General features: G+C 38.3%; 1 protein-coding gene across 2 annotated transcripts; it reads right to left on the reverse strand.

Annotated features, from left to right (window-relative positions):
- Positions 1 to 75: 75 nt before the first annotated feature.
- On the reverse strand, positions 76 to 27,542 carry NEK5 (NIMA related kinase 5). Of its 2 annotated transcripts, XM_052786197.1 has the most exons (21): positions 27,357 to 27,519; positions 25,483 to 25,579; positions 24,338 to 24,435; positions 22,275 to 22,358; positions 22,097 to 22,167; positions 19,686 to 19,772; positions 18,506 to 18,560; positions 16,963 to 17,163; positions 16,793 to 16,874; positions 15,069 to 15,202; positions 11,509 to 11,708; positions 10,127 to 10,193; positions 9,657 to 9,776; positions 7,727 to 7,810; positions 7,518 to 7,622; positions 5,716 to 5,796; positions 4,828 to 4,896; positions 3,521 to 3,644; positions 3,194 to 3,325; positions 983 to 1,097; positions 76 to 585 (listed from the first exon to the last, which is right to left on the reverse strand). In XM_052786197.1, the coding sequence occupies exons 1-21, from the start codon at positions 27,471 to 27,473 to the stop codon at positions 333 to 335; spliced, it is 2,376 nt and encodes a 791-aa protein (XP_052642157.1). In that variant the 5' UTR covers positions 27,474 to 27,519; the 3' UTR covers positions 76 to 332. The 2 variants fall into 2 exon arrangements, with proteins under 2 accessions (XP_052642157.1, XP_052642158.1); XM_052786198.1 differs by lacking the exons at positions 7,518 to 7,622; positions 7,727 to 7,810 and having other exon boundaries at positions 27,357 to 27,542.
- Between the last annotated feature and the right edge of the window lie 267 nt (positions 27,543 to 27,809).

Below are 27,809 nucleotides of genomic sequence, written 5' to 3' on the forward strand. Positions count from 1 at the left end.
ACATGATACAAAAATGGTTAAAGAGAGTATACAACCAGAAATTTCTCAAGCAAGTGTTGTCCAGAGATGGCCCAGGTAGTTTAGAATAATAAAACGTGCATTTCAGTCTGGATGAGGATTTTTCAACATTTAGACATCTGAAAAGTAGCCTGATTTTTTTCCTTTTAAACAAAATCATAATAACCTTCTGTTAGTTTTAATTGAGCGTTTAGCACTGTTGAAAAGCAGTTGATTTACTTGGCATTTAATGTTAGCTAGCCTTAAATTTTGTTACTGATGTGGCTGAAATTTCAAGCAAGTTAAAGCTTTGAAACAGTAACTGTGCTGGTGTTTTAGGTAGCTCTTGCTTCCTGCTTGCCTTTTTCATTATGTGTGTCAGCACTAAATGACCCACAGTTATTTTCTAAATTGTCATCAGATTTTCCAAGTAGTTTGTGAGATAAACTCCTCTCTTCTTCCTCTCTTTGTCCTTTATTTATTGAAAGGATGGGAGACTCCATGGTTCTCTCTGCTGGAGAAGTTGCCACTTTCTCCAGACATCCCTCCAGCTCATGTCTGAGTTCATCTTCAGAATCTTCAAAATTTCTGTAAAGTGAAACAAGATAAAGATATATTTAATTGATATAATTGCTACATCTACAAAGGAGTCTTTCTCCTCTCAAGGTCTTTGAGATTTTTTTTAAACACTTTATAAAGAATATACAAGTGACACACGTAATGCGAACTGTTTCTTCTTTCCCCGTGAGATTGTTTACCTGTGTTTATAAAGTAAGAGAACAGGAGCTGCAAAGCCATGTTAATGACGGCACTGGCATGTGACAAATTAGAGAATTAAAAGTTAAATTAGCAGACTCTGTAAAACAAGCGAGCTTTCTTCATTTATGAATTTAAAAGAACAGAAGAAAAGCTTTAGGTAACGCAACCTGTCATTTCATGGAAACTGTTCAGTTGTATGGATTTTTTTCTGATGTGCTTGACTTACGTGTCTTCATCATCTGATCTTGGCTCAAGTCTGCCTTCAGTAACAGCAACAGCAGAGTATGTTTCTGAATCGTCTGCATTGTTTTCTTTTGGAGGCAACATAGTTAATCTCCCTTCTGGAATGGAAAAGAAACATTCCTTTATTTGTATATTAGCTAACTATAAAAGTGTATGTAAAGTAATAGCAAGTAAGTAAATGCTTGGATTTTTTTGCTACTGTTCAAATTACAACAACGCAAATACCACGCTTCTGTTATTCTTGATCACACGCTTTAGTCAGTGGTTTGTAACTTCCACTTAGTGGAACCTAGTGTATTCGCAAACCATAACCAAAGGACTGTAAAAGTTAAGAAAGAAAGGTGATATGATGTTAGTAGGTTTAAGTTCCCAATACAGGGATCTGGATTTTCAGTGGAAAACTTAGGGGAGTACTGTTTGGGAAAGAGTGAAAATTACTACTTGGATGTAGCTCTGGTTACCTAAAAAGGCTCGCTTTCAAAGACCGAAGGGCAACCCTAACCTGAAGCTGGGAGAACAACACTGAGTTGTTGTTTCAGAATAAAGACTAAACTTTGCACGTGATCCAACAGAAATCTGTCAGTTTGGGTAACACTGTACTCCACAATGTCAGCTTGAGTAGCAGGGCAGAACTGGGTATTGAGAGAGTGCCATATTTTAATAAATGTAACTGATGAAAGCAACAGCAATTAGAATCCCTGTGTGACTTATTCTTGCTTTAGCCCTATGAACTGCTGACATTAGTGAAAAGTGGTCTGAATTTCATTTTGGGTTTGTTTGTTTTTTTTTTTAATGTGTAAGCAATAAAGATTGTCTTAGGAATGGTATTTAGCTGGTACATTTAGGTGGTTTAGCCTTCTGGATGGGGCAGTTTTAAAAGAGCTTGTTATGCTATGAGAAAACGTGTAAGTAAGTGAGGCATAATTAACAGGAGAGGGCTGACTGCACAGTTGCAAGTGAAAGATATTTCTCATGATCCATTAAAATTGTTGAAACTTGGCATGTGCAATTTAGCTGGCTTAAAAGTCCTGTCATCCAATTATACATTCAGTAGATTGGCAATTGTGCATAGAACCACAATGTCTGGTTACATTTACAGCATCTTTCTGTGGCAAATACTCTGGCTTTTTAGGTAACAACTTTGATTCAAAATAAATGTCTTTTTTAAAACAGTCTGTTACTTTAGGAAAGTGCGCTGCAGCGTGAGTTCAAATCAGTTTCAGTGTCAGCTGTATTTTTTTTTTTTCCTTTGTGGAATACTCCTGAATTTTTTTTAAATACTTGATCTGATTTATACTGCAGAGAAAAAATAGTTTGGACTATTTGTCACTAAAAATTTGTATCATCAGTTGTAATGCTCAAGTAACTGCTTATTAAGCCTGGAACAGACAGATGCAGCTTCATGGAGCAGTTCTGGCTTGCAAACTTGTTGGCTTCTTGGGGCTGAAAAAGCTTCAAAGAAGTTCCTGTTTCTTTTGCGCCCTATGCTCTTTCATCTAAGGCAGAATGAGCAAGAAGTGGCATATTAATAATGTTCTGCTTTGTCTTCACTGTCCATGCAAACTCTCCAGGTTATTTCTGTGTGTCTGGGGTGTTGGGAGCACGCTGGAATGCTGGAAGTGCTCCTTGTTTAGAGCAACCAGTCCCTGGAGGTACCGGGCTGCCTGGCAGTACACAGACTGGTACTGTAAGAAACGCAGCGATGAGCCTCTTCTGAAACGGAGCACCCCCACCACCGCCAGCCTGGCGTGAGCCTGCACTTGGGACTGTCCAGCAACACTGGTGTGGGGGTGGGACAGCAGAACTCCACCACGCTCTGGGATGGCGTTGGCAACGGACTGCCCTAGTTCTTGTCTGTCATCAGCTCAGGGCCTGAGAAAGTGGTGCTGATTAGTTGCACAGACTGGTGTTTTCAGCCGTTGTTACCCAGGCCACTGAGTGAGTCATAAAACGCCGCCCTCTTAATACGCAGGAGCAGCACAGCATGATTGCAATATTAGACAGAGGAGAAAATGACGACTGCATTCTGTGGTTCAACACATACAATAACCTCAGTTATTATGAAGCCCTGCAATTAAAAGCCTGCCAGATCATGTGAACGTTCTGGTATGGAATTGTTTTGGCAAAGGTCTGTAAGTAGTCTGACTGAATTTTAGCAGCTCCCTACTTTCACTGAAAAACAAAACTTTCTTACCAAGTTCATTTTCAGCCACAGTAGGACATACAGGTGTGACATCAGCATCAGCTACAAAATTCAGTAGCGTCTGAGGGGCTCCAGCTTGCCAATGTTTTCTCTTTTCTTTCATATTATCTATGTCATTGGACTCTAAGGGGAAGAAAAAGGAAGCAAAGTTATTCCATTTTTTCTACGTAGATTTCAGTGTGATTATAATGTTATGTGATAGAAAGAGAGAGCTCATCAGATAAATTTGCTATAAACTTGCCGGGAGTTACTGAATTTACCTAGCTCCTATGTAATTTTCAGGATTAATACTCAGCATTGCATTTCCCCAAGAAATACCTGTTTGGTATCCAGATAGTTCTTCCAAAGCTCTGTCCGTATGATCTTCATAAACTTCCACCAATTTCTGCTTAGGATTCTCACCATCCACGAAACTTAAAGTCTCACTGAGTTTATCTAGTACCTGAAAAAACAATAGGTTACTCTGGACAGAGAAAACAAATATGGGACAATAACTGATCACTTCTCATGTTACTGTGTTTGCCAGACATTCTCAGGTATGCACAGGAAAACTGTAACAAAAGGCGAAGCTGCAGAACTCAAAAGTCACATTGTGATTTGTTTATCAGAAGGCTGCATGGGGGGCTGCAGAGATGTGAAACAACAGAATGACAAAATAGTGCTTTATAAATTAAGGATATATATATACTCAAAAGAAATTGTATTTTCGATGTTGCTGTTACAAATATTTAAAAAAAATCAAATACACTAATAAAAATAGTAATAGGTAGCTATTACATGTTGATCAGCCACAAATGTCATTTTAATAAATGAAATCACATAATGTTGTCTGTAGTCTCACTTCCACTTTTTCTAAATAACAGCTGGTTCATCACAATATTATTCTTGCTTTGTGATACAATACTAGTGAAAGGAAACAGAAATGTACTAAAACAATTTACAAATCAAATTTGGCATTTGCAGACTAACTCAATTTTGAGATGAGTTCTTCGCCTCGAGCCCAATTTACAAACTTAAATATCTGCACTTCATCTTTTACCATATGAAAGATTGACCCAGTGTGCTGATTTTGGTTGGGACAGAGTTAATTTTCTTCATAGTAGCTGATATGGGGCATATAGAGCTGGGGGAAGAAGGACGAAGGGGTGGACGTTCCGCGTGATGGCATTTATCTTCCCAAGTCACCGTTCTGCGTGATGGAGCCCTGCTTTCCTGGAGATGGCTGAACACCTGCCTGTCCATGGGAAGTGGGGAATTAACTCCTTGTTTTGCTTGTGCGCAGCTTTTGCTTTACCTCTTAAACTGCCTTTATCTCAACCCATGAGTTTTCTCACTTTTACCCTTCCGATTCTCTCCCCATCCCAACCGGCGGGGAGTGAGCGAGCGACTGCGTGGGGCTGAGTTGCTGGCTGGGGTTAAACTGCAACACCCAGATATCACCCAATTTTATTCTAAGCAATTATCCTCTTGAAGAAGGTCAGATATATGCAATATGTCAACAGATCCTCAATACGAAGCTTCATTATAAGAAAGGTAGAGGTAATGGAAACAAACCTTAGATCATGGAGCTACTGTCATGGTTTCAGATTACTAATGTAAATGCTTTGAATATAACTACAACATACCTCTGCTTCTTGAATGCTGTCTTCCTCAGGAACACATACATCTAAATTAATTTCAAACTTTACTCCTCCCTAAAGAAAATTCACACACTTCATTATTTTATTAAATAAAAACATTTAATTAAATGTTCACAGTTTCTATGGAACTAAAAACTTGAAAATTATTCTTCTATTGAAAATAAATTTTATTTAATAATATTTTTCTTCTATTTAACAAGATCAGCGTTGAACAAATTGGACAAAAATAAACTTCAATAAATATAGTTTATGGATATTTTCAAATTATTACATCCACTTTTGATTTTAAGGAAAGGTGTCTTTGATAATCATTTAATTCAAATCCTTGCAATACACAGAGTTGGTTCTTACAGCTGGTTCTCAGCCAGTATTAAAATTTGAATACTGTACTGCTTCTGTGCAATATTTCACGAAAGACCTTTAGCCCACTTCACAATTATCTTATGGTCAGAAACCTTCCTGATATCTTATGTGCACTTTCATTCAATTCCCATCCCCTTCTACAATTTAAAAAGCACTATAGTGTTCTATAACAAAGTGTTAAAAAATTAGCAGCCTGACTTGACTTCACTTACTTAAACTTTGAGTAAACATGAGTTCCCATACACTACTAATGCAGTTTGATATAAAGATGAGTAGGTAGGGATTGATTACTATCTGGGAATATCTAAAGGGAGTTTCCCTCAAGTGATCAGAAAAGCTCATTTATTTTCTTAGTGATTCTGTCTTCTCATATAAACTTTTAACAAACAGTAGACCAGCACTCTTAACTGACTCTCAAATAACTTGATTTCCAGAGCTACCGTGGTAATACAACCATTTGAAATGTACAGACGTAAGAACGGAAAAAAATACAACAATAAGGACAGATACCTTTGTGTTATGTTTCTTTCCTAAGATTTTTTGGTATTGCCTGTCCTGGAGTGTGACTTGTTTAAAGTTTTCTTCCATGTCCTGGAAGGAGAAAAAAACCCCAACTTTAAAATACGCTCTTTGGAACCAGGGTATGTGTATACCCTGAAAAAAACCCCTTGTTTAAGTAGTAAATGTAGTCACTGACTTCCTTGTATATATATCTGTAAGAATATTCCATTCGTTGCCTTATTTAGACTCTAATACTAAAAGACTTAATAATTCTGGCTTATCTGGCAAAAAGAAAAGTAGAAAACCTTGCATAAAGTGCAAACCTCTGATTTTTCAAAAACCTGTTTGCAGGATACAGTACTGTGTCAAGAAATAAATAATACATCTTTTATTTTTGATGATCATATGCAAGATGACTCAGGCTGATTTCATTCTGGAAAGCTTTGGAAGTGATGAAAATCAAGATGATAATGGAAACGTATGCCTGTAGAAAGTATAGCCATGTTTCATGGTATCTTGTTTTCTGGTAACACCTAAAAAATATTTAATTACTCCTTTTCATATTCCTATGTCCTATGTTAGAACCTGTCAGATAAAAGCAAAGTAAACAATTGTATGCAGCTCCTTCAGTGATCTCCTGCAATTAGGGCACGTCCTCAACCTCAGGTGAAACCACAACAATTCACAGATTTTACTTTTTTAAAATACCTATGCAGTTTCTTCAGCAGATGGACTGCCCATGAACTAAGGTGACATCAAGCAGGTGCAAAATCTAGTGTTTCTTTTTCGTTATTGTGCATTTCCCATGAAATCATTGGGAATATAATTTCTGTCCTATCGTGGCTCTGGCTGTCTATAACCTACTCTATGCTATCAAGTGATGTGTGAATTCACTTTAGTAAAAGCCAGATCCAGGGTCCGTGAAAATCACTGAAGAGGATCCTACTACTATTGGCAGGTTTGGCCCAAGTTCCAGCTGCAAGAGGGTAGCAGTGTCTGTCCCCGGTTTATGTGGAAGTCTGCCCCTTGCTACTGAACAGTGCGGGAAGTCCTACACCACAGGAGGCAAATCCTGACTGGAGAATCCTAGTAGCGAGATCAGGGCTGTTCTCCTTCAGAATAGACTGGGAATTTGCACACTGAGATTAATTTTCATAAACTGAGGCTTTCATTCATTTCACTTGAAGAAAAGTGGACTTCTTGATGCAGAACTCCATGTGGTCTGGAAACCTCATCTGGTGCTCACAATGCCATTATTGCAATGTAAAAGTGGAACAATTCTGCAACTCCATTCCAGTAGCTGCTTTGGTAGTGTTTGATGAGAAAGAAGTGAAGGAGTACTATAGCTGGAAAGCTTTGGCTCTGCCTCTTCCTCCCACTTCTCCCAAATTTTTGTTTAAGTAAGGACTCCACATAAAACTGGATTCTAACTTCCCACACAGTGCTACTCTGGGGTGTCATGAATTGCTGTATCTTCTGCACAGAATTGTCATAAACATTTGCCCTGTGAGTGGCTGCTTCTTTACTTCACTCAGAAAGCAAGGAAAAGAAACATACCACAAAAAGAAATTAAATAAAAGTACATCCTAATATTTACAGATGAAAAAGAATTACTAAAACAAGTCAGGACTTGGCCAAAGATACTTTCCGGGCTATTCATGAAGGGAACCTGGGGAGACTTTCACATACGGTGTAAGCATCAGGTGAGATTTAAGCTTCACCATTTTTCAGATTTGTCACAGAGAGTGAATCAAAAACTATGCGGGACTTGCATAAAAAGTTCTGTTTAGACTAGGAGATGGTACTGATACCTGAAGTGATTCTTCTCGTGTTCCAGCTGTATGCTTGGTTTCAGACTGGTCCTCAGCTTTCCCTTGCCTCACAAAATAGGTTTTTTCTTGTATTTTTTTATTCTCCTATGGAACATTTTTATAGAACATTCATTTCAATTTCTAATTAAGTGTACTAGCTTAAAAAAGAAAAAGGAAATATGACTGTGTGTATCTTTGAGCTTTGTTACCTGGAGTACTCCTGCTCTAAATCTGAATGCTTTCATATCGCTGTGGTATTCTTCCCGAATTTTCTGCAATTGTTTCAGGTACTCCTATTAAAGAACAGTAAGGTAGAATACATATGTATTAGAAATACATACAGAAATAACACTAGCTAAACAAAATAGTCTATGGATATCAAGGAAAAGGGATCAGTGTCCTTTGCTGCCAGTTTTAAAGATTGCTTGATACTTCCTATTAGAGGACATTTTGGAGTTATAACTCTTCCAGACTTCAACCTTTTTGAAGTTTTCCAAACTGTTTGTTGTGGTTTAACCCCAGCCAGCCACTAAGCACCACGCAGCCACTCGCTCACTCCTCCTCACTTCCAGTGGGATGGGGAGGAGAATCGGAAAAAGGTAAAACTTGTGGGTTGAGATAAGAACAGTTTAATAACTAGAACAAAATAAAACATAATAGCAATGATAATAGTAAGAAAATATAATAATAACAATAATAATAGTAATAGTAATGAAAAGGAATATAATAAAAAGAAATAAAACCCAAGAAAACACAAGTGATGCACAGTGCAATTGCTCACCACCTGCTGACCCATGCCGAAGCAGCGATCCGCCCCTCCCGGCCAACTCCCCCAGTTTATATACTGCCCATGACGTTCTATGGTATGGAATATCCCTTTGGCTAGTTCGGGTCAGCTGTCCTGGCCATGCTCCCTCCCAGCTTCTTGTACACCTGCTTGCTGGCAGAGCCTGGGAAACTGAAAAATCCTTAACTTCAGATAAGCACTACTCTAGCAACAACTAAAACATCAGTGTGTTATCAACATTATTCACACACTAAATCCACATAGCACTGTACCAGCTACTAGGAAGAAAATTAACTCTATCCCAGCCAAAACCACGACACTGTTTCATGCTAGCTTTTCTGTAGAATTGTATCTAAAAGAGCTAATTCCAAGAATAACCTAAGGACTGTCTGAGTAATGATGCTAGGGTTGCAATTCAAAAATAGAGGACTGGAAATTAGGAGGACAAAAAATTACGTAATATTTATTGTATCGCAACCTGCTTCCCAAAACCAAACGAAACCTGGTAATCTTTTCTTGGAGATGCTTCAACATTCCTATGCTTTGGAGCAAAAACTTCAAATTTGGCCAAAAGATAATTTTTGTGTTAAGGACATCTCTGTTACTGTTTATATGAGAGTCTATCCCAATTTGCCCATGTTACAAATGGACAAATCTGTAAAATTTCATTTTTTGGCATATTTAGTACAGATTTTATGGAACTGAACAGCAACAGTCTCTGAATGTGTACATGACAAGTATGTTCTTATTCCTAAGTCAGACCACTATGTAAAGTTAATATATTCATATTTATTCTGGCATTTTTTTATAAATCAAAGATAGAAAGATTAAACACAGTTGCATGTGTTCATTTAAGTAAGAACTATCAGTTTGTTTTCTCTGTCACCCAAAAGCAAAACCAGAAAAGCATATTGTTTCTGTATAAAATAATCTCCAAAAGTTATAACATACCAGGGAAGTAGAATGCATCACATACTACTATATCACATTCTAAATCTCATAGCATGACTTATGAACAATGAATATACATACATGAATAATGCATGTATGACTGTTTTCTCTGATTTGTAACTGTGAGGATCTGTTGTCCTCCAATATTAGTTTGTTCAGTGATGTAACTCCTCTAATCTCAGTAGAAGTGAAATCAAAATCAAGGCCATGGTTTCTGAAATGATTACGGACATCAGCTTTCATGCAAGTCTTCACCAGTTTATGTAAGATGGAACCAGAGGAAAACAGATTATATTTTCCTAGTGGTCAAATGGAAAAGAATCAATTCTTATGTAAAGAATACTACTGTCAAGGAGTGTAAGAAGACAGCTTTAAGCAGCTAAGGAAGATATTTCATTTACCTGTTCTTTCATTTCATTCTTTCTAGACATGTCCTGCTGGTGGTTTTTCAGATGCTCATCCTTTATTTTCTGCTGCTGTATTTGGTCATGATATGTATCAGCAGAGGATGGTCGCAGTCCCTATGGATGTACAAATAAATCCCAGGGCAAAGGAATTTTCATTTAGAATCCTTTCCTTCAGTGCTCGCTCAATTCACTCGCCCTGTTCCACTGAAGAGTGCAGTAGGGCAAGTGTGTATTTTTGGAGGAAAGTTATAGTAGAATTTTACATGGCTACAGTTTTTAATTAGAAAATAAAACCTCAAGATGAGCATGGCAGAGCAGATCAACGAATTCACTAGAGCAGATCTTTCCACTTGTCAGTGTTACAGTCTGCTGTTAGAAAGACATCAGTTCATCTTTTGGAATTTCATTCCTTTTTTTTTTTTTTTTTTTTACAGATTTTATTCTATGATTCAGTATTTACTTACCAGCTGTTTTTCCACTTTAATCTTGTACTGTTGGGCTTCAAAATGCCTTTGAAGATATTCTGCATGCCTGAGACAAGAAAGTGATGTTCATATACTACATTTTATTTCAGACTCCGCTATCTTCTGCGCAAATCATTCTCTATAGGTTCTGTCACATTATGACAAACAGAGCTCTCTTTGTACAACACAAATATATAAATACGGATAAAATATGTATAAATATGGAACAATGGTAAAATAACAAAAAGAAAACATATCCACTTCAGGCATTCCCCTTCCTATTGATTCAGTTACATTAGCCTTCTGAAGGGTGCAGCAAAGTCCTTCTCTACCTTTTATTTGATAAATGGTATGTGAAAGTGTTAATGAAAATAAAGTTGTTTTTCCAGATCCTCAAAATGAGTGAAAATTGTCAGAATGGAGGTTGTATAATCAACAACTTTTCTTTCTCCTCTGTGCCTAATTCTGTCAGCCAAACTTTGTATTTACGTAGTTTTGTGGTTTCTAAACACTCACTTCTTTTTCTGGTATAAAATACCAGCAGTCACTTGTAAGCCCCCTGATTTCTATTTATTTCATTTCCTACCTTCAGAATTCACTTGTCCTCCAGGGAGACAAACTGAATTGACTTTGTCCTTAAATAAGGCACTAGAAACTCAGCTCAGACAAGATGTTCTAAACCTGATGATCCTTAACTGAAATATTCTGAACATTGTTGTTATTGAATGAAAATTAATGATTCAGTCAGGAAGGATCCCAAAGTAGGCAGTATTAAAAATTCTTTACCTTACTTTATCAGGATTTTCAAAGCTCATCCACACCTAAAATGGCCAATCATGGAACGGACTGGCAATGTCTAAAGTAATAAAAAGGCTGTACTTATATTTTGTAAGAAAAAGGCTCTGAAGTAAACAAACTGCTGGAGAGAGGGTCTTTATATCTGAAACCAAAATATAAGCCCTGCAGGAAAAAAACATTTTCATAGCCTGCCTCCCACTCTGTTCCCTCAAGTGGAGAACTGCTTTTGTTCTTTGTATTGTTCTGATCATGGTGGGAAGGAAAGACAGTGTTTAGCCTTGATATAATCAGAAAGTCTACAAAAAGCCTGTGTTTTACTTCTCACCCAATAAAATGCTGAGATTTTGGAGACATTTTGACAATGAAATTTCAAACACCAGGACAACACATTTAGAAGGAACTTCTGGATAGACAGGAGCAGGAGTTATGTTGTTGTGCAATAAACTTATGTAAAAAAAACGATCAAAGACCAAGCAGAGAAGGAATTCTACTGAATGAGCCACGTCCGGTGTTACCTACTCAGGAAGACTGATAACTCAAAACATGCATGACAGTTCACTACTAATAGAGTGAGAAAAGTTTACCAGTCAGGTGGTGGGGGTGGAGGTGCAACTTGTCCTTTTAGTTTATAGTATTCCTCAACTCTCTGGCTGACGTGAGAAAGGTCATAATGTGCATTAGCTTTCCTCTGCAAGTTGTCAAGCTTATCATAGTAATGACCGTAATGGCCATGTACTCTAATACTTTCTGGCCTTTCTGCCATCTTAAATCTGGAGCTCTGTGGCTGAAAATATAATAAAATACGTTAATTGACCTGTTCTCACTTGTATCAGTACAAGTTTGAATTAGCTTCCTGTCCTTCTCCCCAGTCTGAGTTGCACAGTAATATAGTCTACAATATAGTTACTCTAAGTTTTCCAAATCCTTTCACATGTAACCTAGAAACTTCCTAATTTCTCAGGGCATATGTCATCTTACCATTGTCTTTTCCTTTTCCCATGTTCCATCAGCTCCTGTCATTAAGCAGCAGCCCATACCGTTGTACGAGTCAATCAGCATGGGGCTTTGTACCCTGTAGCATCGTTGCCCTCAAGTCCCTTCATTGTTCTCAAGCTTTAAAGCACTGAATTCATTCCAGGAGAATCTTATTTTGACATGTGAGAGCAAGGGGAATCTGGGATGTAGTTTTGGGCAGCATACACATTGACTGCTGCTTTCAGGAGAGCACTGTGCTACTTCATGTCACTGTCTCTTTGATTATCTGCCTGTGGGAGCTTGCCTTTCATTTCTCAAAGTCCTTACCGTGATGAAACATCCCTGTATTTCTAATTTGTGACAAGACTGACTTTTCCATTTCTTATAAGAACAATGGAGAGAAGGTGATCATCTAGCTGCCACTGCATGATCTAAAAGAAGTGTGGCAAGACATTCACAAACTTTTCCACAGTCGGAGGCTAAAAACCACTATAAGGTGTATAAGAAAAATGCTGAATGTGGCTTATTTTCTTACATAAATTAAAAAGCATCTAAGTATCCCTTCCTTAGATGGTAAATACATTAACTCTTCTTCCCTGTTTTCCTTCTTAGAAACACTGAAAACAGGCTCATCTACCTATGGTAGAATATAAATTCATACCTATGTAAGAAGAAAAATTTCCACTGACAGTCATGTTCCCAAGGAAGAAGTAACCTCAAAACGTGTTCATCCTGTCCTCCACTGAAATAAGTTTTGCAGTGTGGTATCCAGAAGCATGGCAATTCCAAGCAATAAGGAGAACAAATCAAGCCAAATAATGTAAATGTAATGTAATAAATGTAAAAGGACTGAGAACTGTGACCAATGAAGCAGGTGCCCTGGTGACACAGGCCATGGAAAAGGCTGAGGTACTGAATGCTCCTTTCACTTCAGTCTTTACTAGCAAGACCAGCCTTCAGGAATGGAATCCCAGCCCCTGCAACTAGGGGGAAAGTCTGCAGCAAAGAAAATATACCCTTGGTGGAAAAGGATCAGGTTAGAGAATACGTAAACAGACTGGACCAATGTAAGTCCGTGGGGCCTGATAGGATGCACCCACGAACACTCAGGGAGCTGGCAGATGTCATTGCAAAGCTGTTCTCTACTATCTCTGAATGATCATAGCGGTGATTGGGAGAAGTGCCTGAGGACTGGAGGACCCAGAGAACTACAGGCTGGTCAGCCTCACCTTAATGCCTAGCAAGGTGATGGACCAACTAATCCTGGAAACCATTTCCAGGCACATGAAGGACAAGAAAATCATCAGGAGTAGTCAGCTTGGATTCACCAAGGGTTAAGTCATGCTTGACCAACTTGATAAGCTTCTATGATGACAAACCTGGGAGGAGTGGCTGATACACCAGAGGGTTGTGCTGCCATCCAAAGGGACCTCAACAAGCTGGAGAAATGGGCTGACAGGAACTTCATGGAGTGCAACATGGGAAAGTGCAAAGTCCTGCACTGTGCACCAGTACATGCCGAGATTCACCCAGCTGGAAAGGAGGTTGGCAGAAAAGGACCTGGGGGGTCTGGTGGACACCAAGTTGACCACAAGCCAACAATGTGCCTTTGCTGCAAAGAAGGCTAATGGTATCCTGGGCTGCATTAGACAAAGTATTCCCAGCAGGTCAAGGGAGGTGATCCTTCCCCTCTGCTCAGCACTGGTGAGGCCACACCTGGAGTGCCGTGTCCAGTGCTGGGCTCCCCAGTACAAGAGAGACATGGACATACTGGGGAGAGTCCAGCGAAAGGCTACAATGGTAATTAAGGAACTTGAGCACTTCTCATGTGAGGAAAGGCTGAGAGAGCTGGGACTGTTCAGCCTAGAGAAGGCTCAGGAAGAATCTTATCGACGTATATAGATACCTGAAGGGCGGGTGCAAAGAGGACGGAGCCAGGCTCTTTCCAGTGGTGCCCAGTGACAGGACCAGAGGCCATGGGCACAGACTGAAACACGGCGGGGGTCCCTCTGAACATGAGGAAACACTTTTCGCTGTGAGGGGGGCTGAGCACTGGCACAGGTTGCCCAGGGAGGTTGTGGAGTGTCCATCTTTGGGGATACTCAAAAGCCGTCTGGACATGGTCCTGGGCAACCAGCACTAGATGACCCTGCTTGAGCAGGGGTGTGGACAAGGTGATGTCCAGAGGTCCCTTCCAACCTCAACCATTCTTGATTCTGTGAATCCTGAAGCAACACATTCAAAGTATGACACTATGCAAGTATCCCTGCAACCGTGCAAACTGCTCCATTTGGGTGCTGAAAGAAATTTGGGAACTTTCCCAGTGTTAATATTAGAGCATGTATTGTAGATAAAACCACCGTGGACAAAATTCTGCCTTTGATTACAGCAGTGCACAGTTTAAGAAAACTTAACCAGCATCTCTGGATTTGCATTGGATATGCACAAAGGTAACTATGAGGAAAACTAAGTCCTATATTCTGCATAGGTCCAATATTATCCATAGATAGTGCAAGTGACTGCTTGAGGGCTGCAGTTCTGGGAACCCCACAAGACTCCACCATCAGTTAATCCACTGTAACTGCAATGTGCAATTACTGTTGGGAGCTCCCAGATCCTAAATGAGCTTTGTTCTGTGTTCACCAGCATCCAACACAGTACTACATGCTCTTGAAGATAAACATAAAGGCATGAAGTGATGCCAAGTAAGAGGCTGAAAACAGCATACAGCTGATATCCAGCCTGAGGAAAGAAGGAGGTGGAAAATAAGTGAGGGACACAGAGAGAACTGAGGTTTTCTGCTGTAGGGTTTGATCCCAGTTTGTTGTAATAGTATCTGAGACAAGGGCAGTGGGTACCAGTGGTTTTGCCCATAAATGGGCTCTCAGAAGGGTTGAGGTAAGAGGATCAGTGTATTTGCAAAGCATGCCTGACTCCTTTTGTTACGAAGGACCATACTGAAGCAGCCAAAATTCAGTGCTTCCCACTTACACTTTCCAAAACACCTCTTCTGAGGCTTCAGGAGTGCTTAACTGTCTCCACTGACTTAGTGTAGGCATTAGGCTGAACTTAATACATCTTAATGAAGCCTTTTAAAGGGTCTTTTCTAAGAGCAGGAATTTGCCTTCTGAAGATGATTAAATATTACGAGAATGCGGATGCACAGTACCTGAAAAATAGGCTGTTGCTCTCTTGAAGGAGGTTTCCATTCATTCCTTTGAAATAGTTCCTGTCTGACAGGCACCACCATTCCAGATTCTGGAGGAACTTGGTCCTGGACTCTCCTTTTTTGAAGTTTATGTGCTTTTTAAGAATAAAAGATTAAAAGGTTACCTTTTGTGTCCTCTACATGATTAATGATCATGTAGTTGCAAACCACAGTAATGGTGCATACAGCTAACACTGACAGTCTGGGCTAACAAACACTCCTTATGTCCTTTCATCATCACTACCATCACCATACTTTACACTTCTTAGGCACTCTGCTTTTCATCCTTAGAATGACATGGTTTTGAAAACATCATGATTTAACACACTCACGTAAAGTGGATCTTATTGATTAGTTTTGCAAAGAAGCACATTAAATAAAAGGGAGACCTCTATAAACTAGAATGCTGATTTGATGCTGGTACCAAGAACAGAAAACAGGGGGCCTGATTCTTAGGCTCAGATTTCATTGGAGGCTAGGTGTCTATCTGCTAAGGCATTCCCTTTCTAAACCTAGTCCTCAGTATTCTACAAATCACTAGACAATGTTGTAGTACTTGTGAAATTTGGAAGGGTGGACTGCAAAGGGAAAAAATTAGCTTATCAGTTCCCCACGTAGGAGAACAGAAGTACACACCATTCCAGTTTGGTCAGTCAGTACTCTGCAAAGACCTTATCTGCAAAAATGAAAAGTAGAGTTCTTGCTAGGATTAAGTAGTTTCTAAAGGAGTTCTAAATTTTTCCTGTGTAATGACTGTTAGAGTATCATGTCTAGAAGAAAAAATATATGAAAATTATGAGTATATGACCATAGATATTTTTTAAACTGCCTAAGCGACTTAGGTGTCCAAATTGCATTAGACCTGAGGGCAGATAAATCACATTGAAATTTGTTATTTACAAAGCAATACAGGTTCCCACACTACTGAAGAACTTTGGAGGGGGGGGAAGTCCACAGCATAGTTAAGTAACTACATAGGTTTATTTTCACAAATGTGTTTAAACTACTTTAATACCTCCGAAGATAAATTTGAGAAGTAATTATGATATACTGAAGAATACAAAATTAGGAAAAGGTTATGCTGCCAGAAACATCAGATGTTCAGCAATTCATACAGAGATACCATTTAGTCTCATCCGTGTTTTCTAAGAATCTGCACACACTATCTGATCTATCAATGAGCACTAACCCAAATAGAGTTCATTGTCTCTCACAATTTAATCTAATTTGTAATATTTTGTAAAATACATTTTTATTATTTTGTAAAATACAGTGGAGCAAGTTTTGCAAGATTTTTGCACATAGCTCGGCAAAATGAAGTAAGGATGTTTATTCATGTGACAGACCTAAACTGCATCTAGACCAAAGCCTCTCAGTTTTGTAAATTCTGTTCTTAAAAGAATTAAGATTAACATTTCAGCACCTTCCTATGGCAGCTTTTCTAGCTGAATGTGGCTAATGACCAGGTCTTAAAGTTGCCTTTTCGTGAACAGAACAGCAATGCACTGTCTGGAGCGAATGTTTCTGCTGCTGCAGTTCTCTCCTCTTTTTATTTTCAACTTTGTGTGAAACTCTTGTGTCCCAATGTGCCTGAAAGACTGCTGGAGAAAGTTATAGCTGTCAAGTATATCATAACTAACAAATGTTAGTGTAGAACTAATGTTAAATAATACTATTATCATTACCTTGTATCAGCTTGGCTCCAGTCTGTGATGCTGAAGCCCTTTTTCTATGTATCACAGTGTCACTGAGTTCTTCCTGTGCTATCTATAAGCAAAAAGGTATCTGACAGAACTGTTTGTACGACTTTGATATACATTTTTTCTCTCAGCAAGCAGCAGTAAAAGGCACTCACCTCAGGGGGCAAATACCTGAGAACAAGGTTCTGCAAGAAGGGCTTCCTTAGAATAGAGTTGACAGATGGTCGATCTTTTGGAGATATATTAAACAACTGGGAAATTAATATCCTCAGATCATATGAATAGTTGGGAGACACGGGGTGAAAATGTCCTCTGCAGATCTTCAGCACCAGCTGGTGCAAACTATTGCCTTCAAACTTAATCAATGAAAACAGTAAAAAGAGGACAGTAAGTACCGCTAGTTGGAAATGATGGACTAGACACTCCAACTTGAAAAAAGGTACTGGCTGACAGAAGCCCTGTGCTATGCAATGTCTTCACAAATCCTTTCTTGCTATCCATAGTTTGTTACGGAAAATTAATATAACCAAATCCCACTCAGCAGGTCCGAAAGCTTTTGTACCTGGAAGAGTTTAATTCACACTCTGCTGTCATATGGTAGCAATTTTTCCAGAATGAAACATGATTTATTTTGCCAAAAGCTGTTCAACAGAAACCTGCATACACAGTATCTTCACGGTGTTCAACTTCAAAACGTCACTCGACACAACTTAGCCTCTGCATTCTGTGTCCTCTCAGAAACTAAGGTACAATCTGGTTTTTTTAACAACTGATGCCACTCAGGTAACTCAGCCCTCTCAGTGCAGCAAATCTCTTAACAGGTCAGCATCAATATAGCTTTAAGGGCCTTAGACAGGCAAAACTAATTTTGAAAGCAATTTCTTTCTAAAATTGCCATTTTATTTACTTGAGTATTTTGAAGGTGTTGTAACCAAAATTTGCCTTAGCTTCATTTGCATTTCCTGTCTATATCAGCATCTAGTCCCTGCCTTCAAATTAAAAAAAAAATGGGCAGCAATACAGAATAAAACAGCTAATATTCATAAGAAGTAATATTAATGTTTTATCACTTTGTGAAATCTGGAATTTTCCTCAGCAGTATCCCCTTGCTCTCAGCTCAGCACAATTGCTCTCCCTATCAGTGCTGCTCTGCCTTCTTCCGCATCCAAGCTCAGCAAAAGGTCAACTTCTGCTGGGCCCAGGAATCTGATCCTTTTCCTGTTGTTGGGATTGGTCTGCTGGGTTCCCTTCTTCACATAATACTCACAGGCTGATGGCAACAACACAGCTTCCTGAAGATGCTATCTCAGTTATTTTCCAACATGAATGTGCTTCCAAATAAAATTAAACCTTTAGGAAAATGTTTTAGGAAAATGTTTGGCTTTAACTCTTTCCATTGTTCATCTGCCTTTTTTAAAAAGTTTAGTACTTACTAAAGAGTAAATGTATGTTCAATGTGTGTATACACACACACAAATATATGTAAGTTGCAGAAGTTCAACATAATACATTGTATTTTAGTATGCACGAAGCAGACACAATATGAAAAATTAAACACTAGCAGTCATTCTCTAATATCAATAAATAAGCTGAAAATAATTCTAGCAGCTGACTGAATACTATTATTACTACAGTTTTTCCAGGCTGTCCACTATCTTTTTTAATAATATGATAATGATCTGATTCTACGGTACTTACAGGATGCTTTAGTGCACATAGCTCATAAAGTACACAGCCAAGAGACCAAATATCTCTGTGAATAAAAAGTGATTACAGCTTCAGGGAAAAGACTATAATATTTTCATACGTGTAATCAGTACCTCTTCTCAGCTCTCAAACTTATTAACATTATTGCATCACAGATTAATATTGGTGTAACTTTTAATTTTTCTTAAGATGCACTGAAAAGAACAACTAGAAATTTCTTCTTTGTTGTGATACCAGTGATTCTATGGTACCTAAATAGGTACTGTCATTATCACTGGAAAAGGCACATGACATAAAGAACACCTGCTTAACACTCCTAGTAGGATGAAGGGCAATGGGATCTCTGGCTGACTTGACAGTTAAGGAGACAATAAGGGAGTAAACCTGTGTGAATAGCACCTTAGGGCTGAGATGCTAGTCTGGGCTCCAGGATATTTGGTGTTGATCACATCCCACACACAGAGAAGTGTGTCCAGCTCACTCAGCTCCTGACTTTTCAGTACTTCTCATCTTGTTATTTTGGTATTTTGTGTTAAGCCTGAGTGAGCCTTTACGATTCTCAGACCTATTTGTCTTTCTTGCAGGTGGCTACTGCAAAGTTCCAGAATTGCCAATCTAGCAGCTTTCATTTTAGTGTATTTTTAGAAATCACAAATGAGTGCATCAAAAATTCATAAACTTGGAACTGAAAAGATCCATACCTGCATTTGTTATTACACGTTGGAAACACAGAAAGAAATTTAGTATTTGATGGAGAACCAGATAAAGCAAAGGAAAAAAAATCATCTATTTTACATTTCATGCCACTACTAACAAGGAGTATTAGAATGAGATTAAACTTTAAGTTTAAAGTACAAGTAATTTTATAAAAACAAAAAATATAATTATGTTAAGCCTGTAGATGAATCACAACAAATTCATGATTGCTGTACTCTGGACACTGTGAGTCAAAATACAACTGACAGTGTTGTATAGTATAACATAGTTGTTGTATACGACTGATGCACCTAACTATTGTACACAATAATACAAAGCTTCACAAAAGGTGACACACATGAAATTCCTGGTGCCCTGCAGAAATACTGATTTAAACCGTGATATTACTAAAGTAAGTTCTCACGTGCCTGCATGCCCTCATGCACAAGCATATGAAGGAAAGACAGACACTTACGTTTTATTGTTATATGGTCGATTTTCACAGATCTCAGGTGACAGATAATAGGGAGTCCCTACACAGGTATGGGCAAACTCCGTAGTGCTAATGAAACACAATGAAGAAAAAGGCTTACACAATGAAAAAGTTTACAAGCGATTGAACTAGAGGCTTCTCTGCCCCAGCTGAAAAGCCCATGGGGGACATTATTTCTGTTCTCCAATAGTTGAATAATGGAACACCCCAAGAAAAACAAAAGTATTTCCCAGTCCTGTGTAAAAATGACCAACTATTTTAATAGTGGAGAGCATTTGCACTTCAACAGAAAGCACAAGAATTCTCTTTTCCCCAGTTTTCACCAGCATTGTAATCAACATTTTTGAGGAATGTTTATCATTGACACAGAATTCTGAAAGCTGTCAAACACACAGCAAAATACTAGAAGTTTCCAACATACTCAGTGAAGTAAGAATATCGTAGGTGGCAGTCAGACAAGCAGTGGAAGGGGGCAGCGCTGTCTAGAAGCTAAAGCAGGAGCAAGTGAATTCTAGTTCCATCTTTGCTGCTGACTTGTGAAGGTGTAGCCAAATAGCACCAGTTGCATTCATTTCACTTGCTTTTAGATATCGACACTGTGGATGTCATCAAGAGTCACTGGGAAGTCAGTGGAGAGAAACAGGTACTCACAGAGTGTGATTCCTCTCACTCTACACTAGATGTCAATAAAAGTTGTAAGTTACACTCTTGTATATTATATATATGAAGTATATGAAGCCTGAGTGCTGGAGGTGCCACAGACACCTAACTGCAAGTAAAAGTATTGGACGCTATTGCATTTTGAAGTGGAAAAGACAGATGAAAATGCCTTTGTATACCCCAGGGGAGGAGGAAAAGAGAGCCCAAGAAACTTAATTCACTTGTTATATGAGGAGAAGTACTATCAAGCTGCAATTATTTTGTTGTACAAGCCTATTAAATACTCTTTAAAATGTCTGTACTTGGACATTCAAATTCTGAGGTTTACTTCCTATCTGCTATGGACTATTCCGCTGTGTAGGAGCAACCCTTAAAGCAATTATCCCCAGAACACCTCTGAAGGTAGGCACTTTCTGCATAAGCAGTTTACACGTGGAGAGTTGAGGCACCGAGAGCAGGTCTGTGCTCCACAAAGGAACACACCACAAAGGTATGAGAGCCGGCAGACTGAGCTAGAACAGCGACATGGCATATTCCCGCAGAGGCGCAGGCCTGGATCAAGGTACTATCCAAACGTGCTAATCCAATATACTCCAACTCTCAGCAAGACTTCCTAGCTCTGATGCACCACTGAACTTGCAATGTTATGCAGGCCTAAATCCAAAGCCAATCTGATGGGGCCTTGGCAGAAATTACGTGGGCTGTATGTCCATGTGAAGAATGCATAAAGGTACCTAATACATGTACACAGTTAAGTACGTCTGAAGAGAATGAGCAATTGTCTATGTTGGTTAAAGTTATCTGTTCTCGTTACTGTTGTCATTTAGACGGAAATGTGGTTAAACTTACACTGACTTAATTCGGGGATAGGAAAAGTTTTAACAAGTGAGTTGCAGCAGGTGGGGAGTACAAAGCAGCTGACAAGGACTGATACCAGAGGGACGATCTGCAAAATGATCGACAGAGGAAATCACCTTTCCACACAATACCTAATTAAACTGTGGAACTTCTCTGCCACAGTATCCTGCCAAGGTCAAATATAATCAAGTGTCTCAAACAAAGATCAGATTCAAGCATTGTCCCGTTGTTAGCATGCCCTCTGGCATGTTTTGGCCACACCAAAAAGCACTCTGCTAGAGAACACCTGGCCACTATGCAGGACAGGCCGACCTTGTCCCCAAAGTCAGTCAGGATAAGGCCACCCTCTTTGGGAGAACAGACTTTAGCCATACCGATGCAAGCCATGCCATGCCATTTAGTCTCAGGCCCAGAGAGCAGGTTCTGGCCCTTTTTTAAAATGTAATATAGGCACAGTCTGGGAGGACATACAAAGAATATCTGTACAAACTCTTTTCTTATACTCTTTCCTAAGTTTTTAATGCTCTTCACTTTCTTTTTTGCGAGGCACCAGAAGTGATTATCAACAGCTGCAGGAGCTGTGTCTCCAGAATCTCTTTATGTCAGTTCCACAGGGAATAGGGAAAGATTGCGGCTTCCCCACCCTGTGTCCTATACAGAACAGAAGCCCAGTTACTAGGCTAGACACATCTGTGGTTTCACGCAGGATGGAATCTTTTAGGATAACAGAAAAAAATGTAGTATCAGACCCTTTGTATCCCAGACCTCTTGAACAAGCACAATCCACAAACAATTTGCACGTTCAGGTTGCATTCTGAACATTCAGAAACAGTCCTATTTGGTGTAGGTCACAGACTAATTAAAAAGGCGCTTACCTGTTCAACTGTCTTGCTATACCAAAGTCCCCAAGCTTTGCTACCTTTCCATTATTGCTAAGAAAAATGTTCTGCAAATAAAAACAAAACTGGTATGCAAAAATGAAACACGGCAGAGCTTCTTAAGCATATTTTTTATGAGACAAAATCACCCCCTCTCCAGTACCAGTTTTACTACCTGTGCTTTTAAATCTCTGTGTAAAATCTTCTTGTCGTGAATATGCTTCAAGCCCAAGGAGATCTGCACAAACCAACTCAGAATCTGCAGTGAAAGATAAAGGGAACAGATATTTATAAATTTGTGTGACTCTAATGTCCAATGGGGCATCTTACTGAAATATATAAAATAAAAACAGCAAAATCTAAAATATGTGGAGCATATACAATATAAAATAGTAAGAAATAATACTTTTAAAATTAATGCCATAGACCTTTCCTTTCTTTTTTTAGTGCTATCACAAAACTAAATGGAAATAGATACCTGCTCCACTTTCCTTATCCCCATCAAGTGTTCACTGACTGTGACAGGACGAGTACTTGAACAAGGACTGAAGAATCACATCAAAGGACAGTAAGAATACTAGACCTTTATTTAGAAATGAGAGAGTTCGAATAACAACTAAGACAGAATTGGGAAGTGTCTTCTCAATCCTCAGTGGTGGAAGTCATACCACCCAGTTATTATATTTGCAGTCTTACTGAAAGTGGTCCAGAAAAAAAACACAAAAAAAGGATGAAGGACTGAAATGTGGTGAAAGAAGGGAGCTATGAAGGAACTTGCCTAATAAGTAAGCACACAGATTTGTCCTTTATCCTTGACCCAGTACAGCTCTTAAACATATATTTAACTTTAAATATACATGTGTTTTCTTGAATAAGGGCCTTTGGACTTAACTCAGAAACAAAAGTACAATGTGCTTATATGCTTCTCTGTTTAGGAAAAATGATGGTCAGGAAGACTTTGATTCAAGTAATAATCTTTTATTTAGTAATGCTTCACATTAAGCAGATGATTTCCTGATTAGGGCTGATGCCACAAGTGAGACTTTCTTAGGCATACATTTGAAAATGTAAAGATACTTCAACAATGTTATGTCAAATTGGGCAACTTGCTTTCCCTTCTTGATTCGTAGATGTATCTTTAGTTTCTATAATCCATTCTTCTGTCTGTAATTCCTTTGCCTCTCTTTGGATATGTATTATTCTGCCTCGTTGTCAAGGGGTTTGTGTGTGCTGGTTTTCTCTTTTGTGTTTTCATGATCTGTGGTTTTGTCCTCTTTTTATTTTCTCTCAGGTTCTCTCTGCCTCTACTATGACTCCCAATAGGATCTTAAAATTGATTATTACTGAACAGTAATTCACTTCCAACTGACTTCTACACTAAGGAGTACTTCTTTTACTACTAAAGCAAAAAGAAAAGTGACAATACTTCTTTTTTTTATGCTTTAGAATATATTTCCACTGACAGGATGGATACTATCTATGTTGTTTCTAGGCAAATTTTCATTGCAATTACCTGCAAAAGTAGAAGACTATGCATGATTAAATAACCTCAGAAATAACCTCAGAGTTCGGTACACTAAGTCCAACACATAAGAGAAAATTTCCTTCAGAAAGCTAAGAGTTAGTAAAAAAATAAAGGAATAAGTAAAGAACAGTGGGAAATTCTGTTTCTGTGAATTGCAATACCTACCATACTCACCTATTTACAAAATAAAATATATGTGAACATGGTCCAAAAGCAGTCAGACGTCTGGGCTTGTTTCTCTGTGCTGGTTTAACAATTTAAATAGCATCAGAGAAGTCTTCACCCAAATTAAATGAATGAGAGATTTACCATTGTCTCCAGTATAAAGCAGGATATGCCACGATGCAAACAGCATAAACAAATGAGGAATTCATATATAATATATCCTCTCATAATTCTAAAACACCATTTAAAAGAAAGTCTTTATGGCTTAGTAGGTATACTACTAATACAAAGAAAAAGTGCATCCACAATGGAAGGAGCAATGGGAGGGAGGGGGGATAAAAATGGCATCAAAATACTGCTAATGAATTAATTTAAGATCTTAAAGCAATGTAAAAAGCAAACTCTAAACTGCCATTAAAATTACTGAAGTTTCTTTAAAACGTTCAATTACTTTAACAGGCCAGAAAAGAAACAGTAGCTAGTACTGGATAACTCAAACCATGTGTTTTACACAATAAGTCCTCTCCTCTAAAGATAACTTCTTTCACCTGGTCCTCGTCAAACAGCACTCCATGCTGCATATTTATCCGCTTCATTAAATCTCCACCATCACAGTATTCCATCACAATATAGAGCTTGTTCTTTTCTGAAAGGAAAAGTATAAGTTTTCCGTTATTACTCATTAATACAGCAATAAATTCTTTTTATTTTATATGGCCATTCTTCCAAAAGGGCATAGTTAATGCTCTACCTACTCCTCCATTTCAAAGAGTAACTGAGAAAAAATGGACACTTCCAGTGAAACCTGATGCAAAACTGACATGAAAATATATTTAAATGGAGATTCACCAAAATATTAAAAATATTAAAATATTAAAAACCCTCAAGAGACCACACTGATAGAAAGACAGATGTTCTTACAGGCAAAGCTTAGCAGAATGCTTCATAGTTGGGATTGTTCCCCAATAACAACTAAGAATACAGTTAGGCTTAAGGAAAAGGTTAAAGCAGACAGTGTCCAAACAGTAGAAATAAACAGCAGGGGCTACTTAATATGGAAACTCACCCTATTCTTACCTCTCTTGGGTCCAGAAGACTACCAGATTTATGTGTCCCTTAAAACTATTAAACATCCTGATCACAGAAAACAATTTGAACACAAGCTGTAACAAACAGCATTCATTACATAAGGCATTGCTTATGACAGATGTCAGCAGGAAAAATAAATATAGGGAATTAGCTTTTATGGAGAACGGACTTCCTTCCACCTCTTTCGGTCCTGAAGAATTCCGTATCCTTGAGTGATACCTCAAAACATGGCTCAAGACAAAAGGCCAACAGGACTTATTTCTTGCTGTACTCAAACGCTCTCTTCTTCTGTTGAGACTCCTAGAAAAGTCTCATTAAACCCTGGACTCCTACTGAAGATCAAGACTAAAGTTCAACTTAAGCCATGCAGACATCCCAGGATCTAGCATTCATGCCACAATACCTTAGGTCCCACCCACCCACGTGAAAAGGCCAGGTGATGACTGAATTGGATACCTCATGTTCATTTTTAGGAGCTGGGACCTGTCCCCACTGGTAAGTAAGGGGCTGGGGACGGGCTTAAGGTTGGGCAATATTAACAAGGTAGGTTTTGCTGCCTTCCACTCCTATAATCACAAATAAAACAAAAATGTTAAAAGTAAACCTTGCAAAGAAGCATAGAAGGTTACAATATTTGCATGCTTCATCTTGGCCAGAAGAATTACTTCTTTCTGAGAGGCTTCTTTTTCTTTCACAGGCATCTACGATGAATTAAGAAACTATATGCTAGCAATAATAAATTTAACTCTTTTCGAAAATAGTTACATCGTTATCAAACCATTCCCGCAAATACAAAAAGAGTGTGTACCAAGGTGATGCAGAAATATTATAAAATATGATGCACATACAATGTAAAATATCAATTTGCAGTGTATGCCTGGAAACATACTGGAACATTACCGGTCAAACAAACAGGCAAATGTATACTTTTTAACTTTTTACACAAATGCTATTGCTAAGCTAGCTGATGAATAGAGTTAAACTCTAAAGTTAAACTTCCCTTAAGTATCTGAAGAATAAGGTCTAGATGATTCTGTATTCTTAATATGGGTGATCTCGAAAGAACAAAGCAAAAAGAAAAAAAGTCCTTCATTTTACTGGTGTTACGAGTTCTTGCAACATTTCGGGCAAACTCTTTGCCCTGTTACATTAAATGGAAAACTTCTATTCGGTTCATTGTGATCAAACTTTCATCAATATTACTTCTTAAAAATTCATGTCTCTGAGTAGCCATCCATCAAAATGTCCGCTTGTATTTATAGAAAGTTTCTTACCCTCATTCTTAAGAAATAACTTTGAAATTAAATCCTCAAAGATTCAAAAACCAGAAAGTGAATGAAACATACTCTACCACATTAAAAAAACCTTATGACTTCAAAGTCGTAATTTTCTGTATCCAGCTCCTGATTTTTGAACGCGTGGGATCCACAACAATATTTTACTAACTTCCATTTTTCTATTTTGCATACATCAAAATCTAAGATTAGAAATGCATGGTTTTTATTGGTCATGAGCATAGAGAGAAACTATGTTTTTATTTAGCTGTCATTACTAGCGTATCAATTTTTCTGGGTTTGAATCCGGAAGTTACACAGCGCTCTCTAGAACTGATGTATAAAAATTCATTCTTCTATTATAATTCTCTAATATATTAGAAATTCACTAGTGTGGCCCAGAATAGCAAAAGACCTGTAAAAAGCATGTAGGCACTCACTGAAATTGACTATTGAAACCCCTCTATTGAAATCACAGGGCATTTAATTGCCTGTCTTTCTGGAACTAGATACAGGAGTGGTGTTCCTCTGATAGCTGAGCTAGTGACCCTAACCTGCCTCTGCAGCCAACAGAAAGAAAGAGAGCACTTTTATGGCCCGATTCAGTTCATTCTAAAACAGAAGTCTAAAACACACACGATCAACAGCTTCCTAAAAACACGCGTAGTATTTCTCTTGTTCTCCTAGAAAGGGTGTCTAGCTGAGCAGCTCAGATGCTGACAGCTACAGAATGGAAATTTAAAACTAGATGAGATGAACCAAACTGCCATAAACATAAATGAGAATTGGAAAGACTCTGTTGTGAATTACGCCTGAAAATACGGATGTGGGGAAAAAAAAGGAAATGAAAAAGATTAGAGAAATGTATCACAAAATTGTGATTTGTTGTTTCAGTGGCAATAGTTTCATTGTAGATGAATCATCTGTTATAAAATTTGAATTAGGTAGTGTCACGTATTGTAGGCAGAGAGAGGTTTTGAAAAGAACAAAAAAGCAGTAAAAAGTAAACACCGTTAGTATCAAAATACCTATTTTGTCTATGCCCATAAAATCTCTGAACTAGCAAAGCATACAGTCTTTGGAAAGTTTATATAATGGAGATGGAACTACAAAGGAGATATCACCCAAGTTCACACCCTAGCTAAATGCAATTAGCACAATCAGGTAAACAACTACCGTTATCATCCAGGTTTTGTTGTTTTACCTTAGTTAAGTCGATCTCTTTGATAACATACTGCTCGTTATCTACTTTTCCTTTTGCCAAGAATATTTTCCCAAAAGATCCTTCCCCAATTTTTTTAATGATTTCATATTTATCCATGACGCCTTTGTCTTACAGCAGTGTCTGAAATAAAAAAGTCCCCAAGTTAGTATTGCATGTAGTCAGTGCTGTAACATCCGAGTCTGTACTACTGAAATAGACACTACCTTTTAAGACTGTCATTTTTATCACATTTTTACTACGTTTTATTACATTTTTATTACCGGTGCTGCTTCTTCCTAAAAATGTCATCTCCTGGAAGTCTGCAAATTATTGCGGATCTGAACTTTCAACAAGCAGCAAGTTTACGAGTGTCTCATAAAGAAAAGCCTGACGCTTAGTCCTAGTACACCCTACAGCCGAAGCATGAGAAGGCAGTAGAGAGTACTACGCAAG

This window comes from Harpia harpyja, chromosome 4 (assembly GCF_026419915.1).
Source record: "Harpia harpyja isolate bHarHar1 chromosome 4, bHarHar1 primary haplotype, whole genome shotgun sequence".
In the NCBI taxonomy this organism is placed as follows: Eukaryota; Metazoa; Chordata; class Aves; order Accipitriformes; family Accipitridae; genus Harpia; species Harpia harpyja.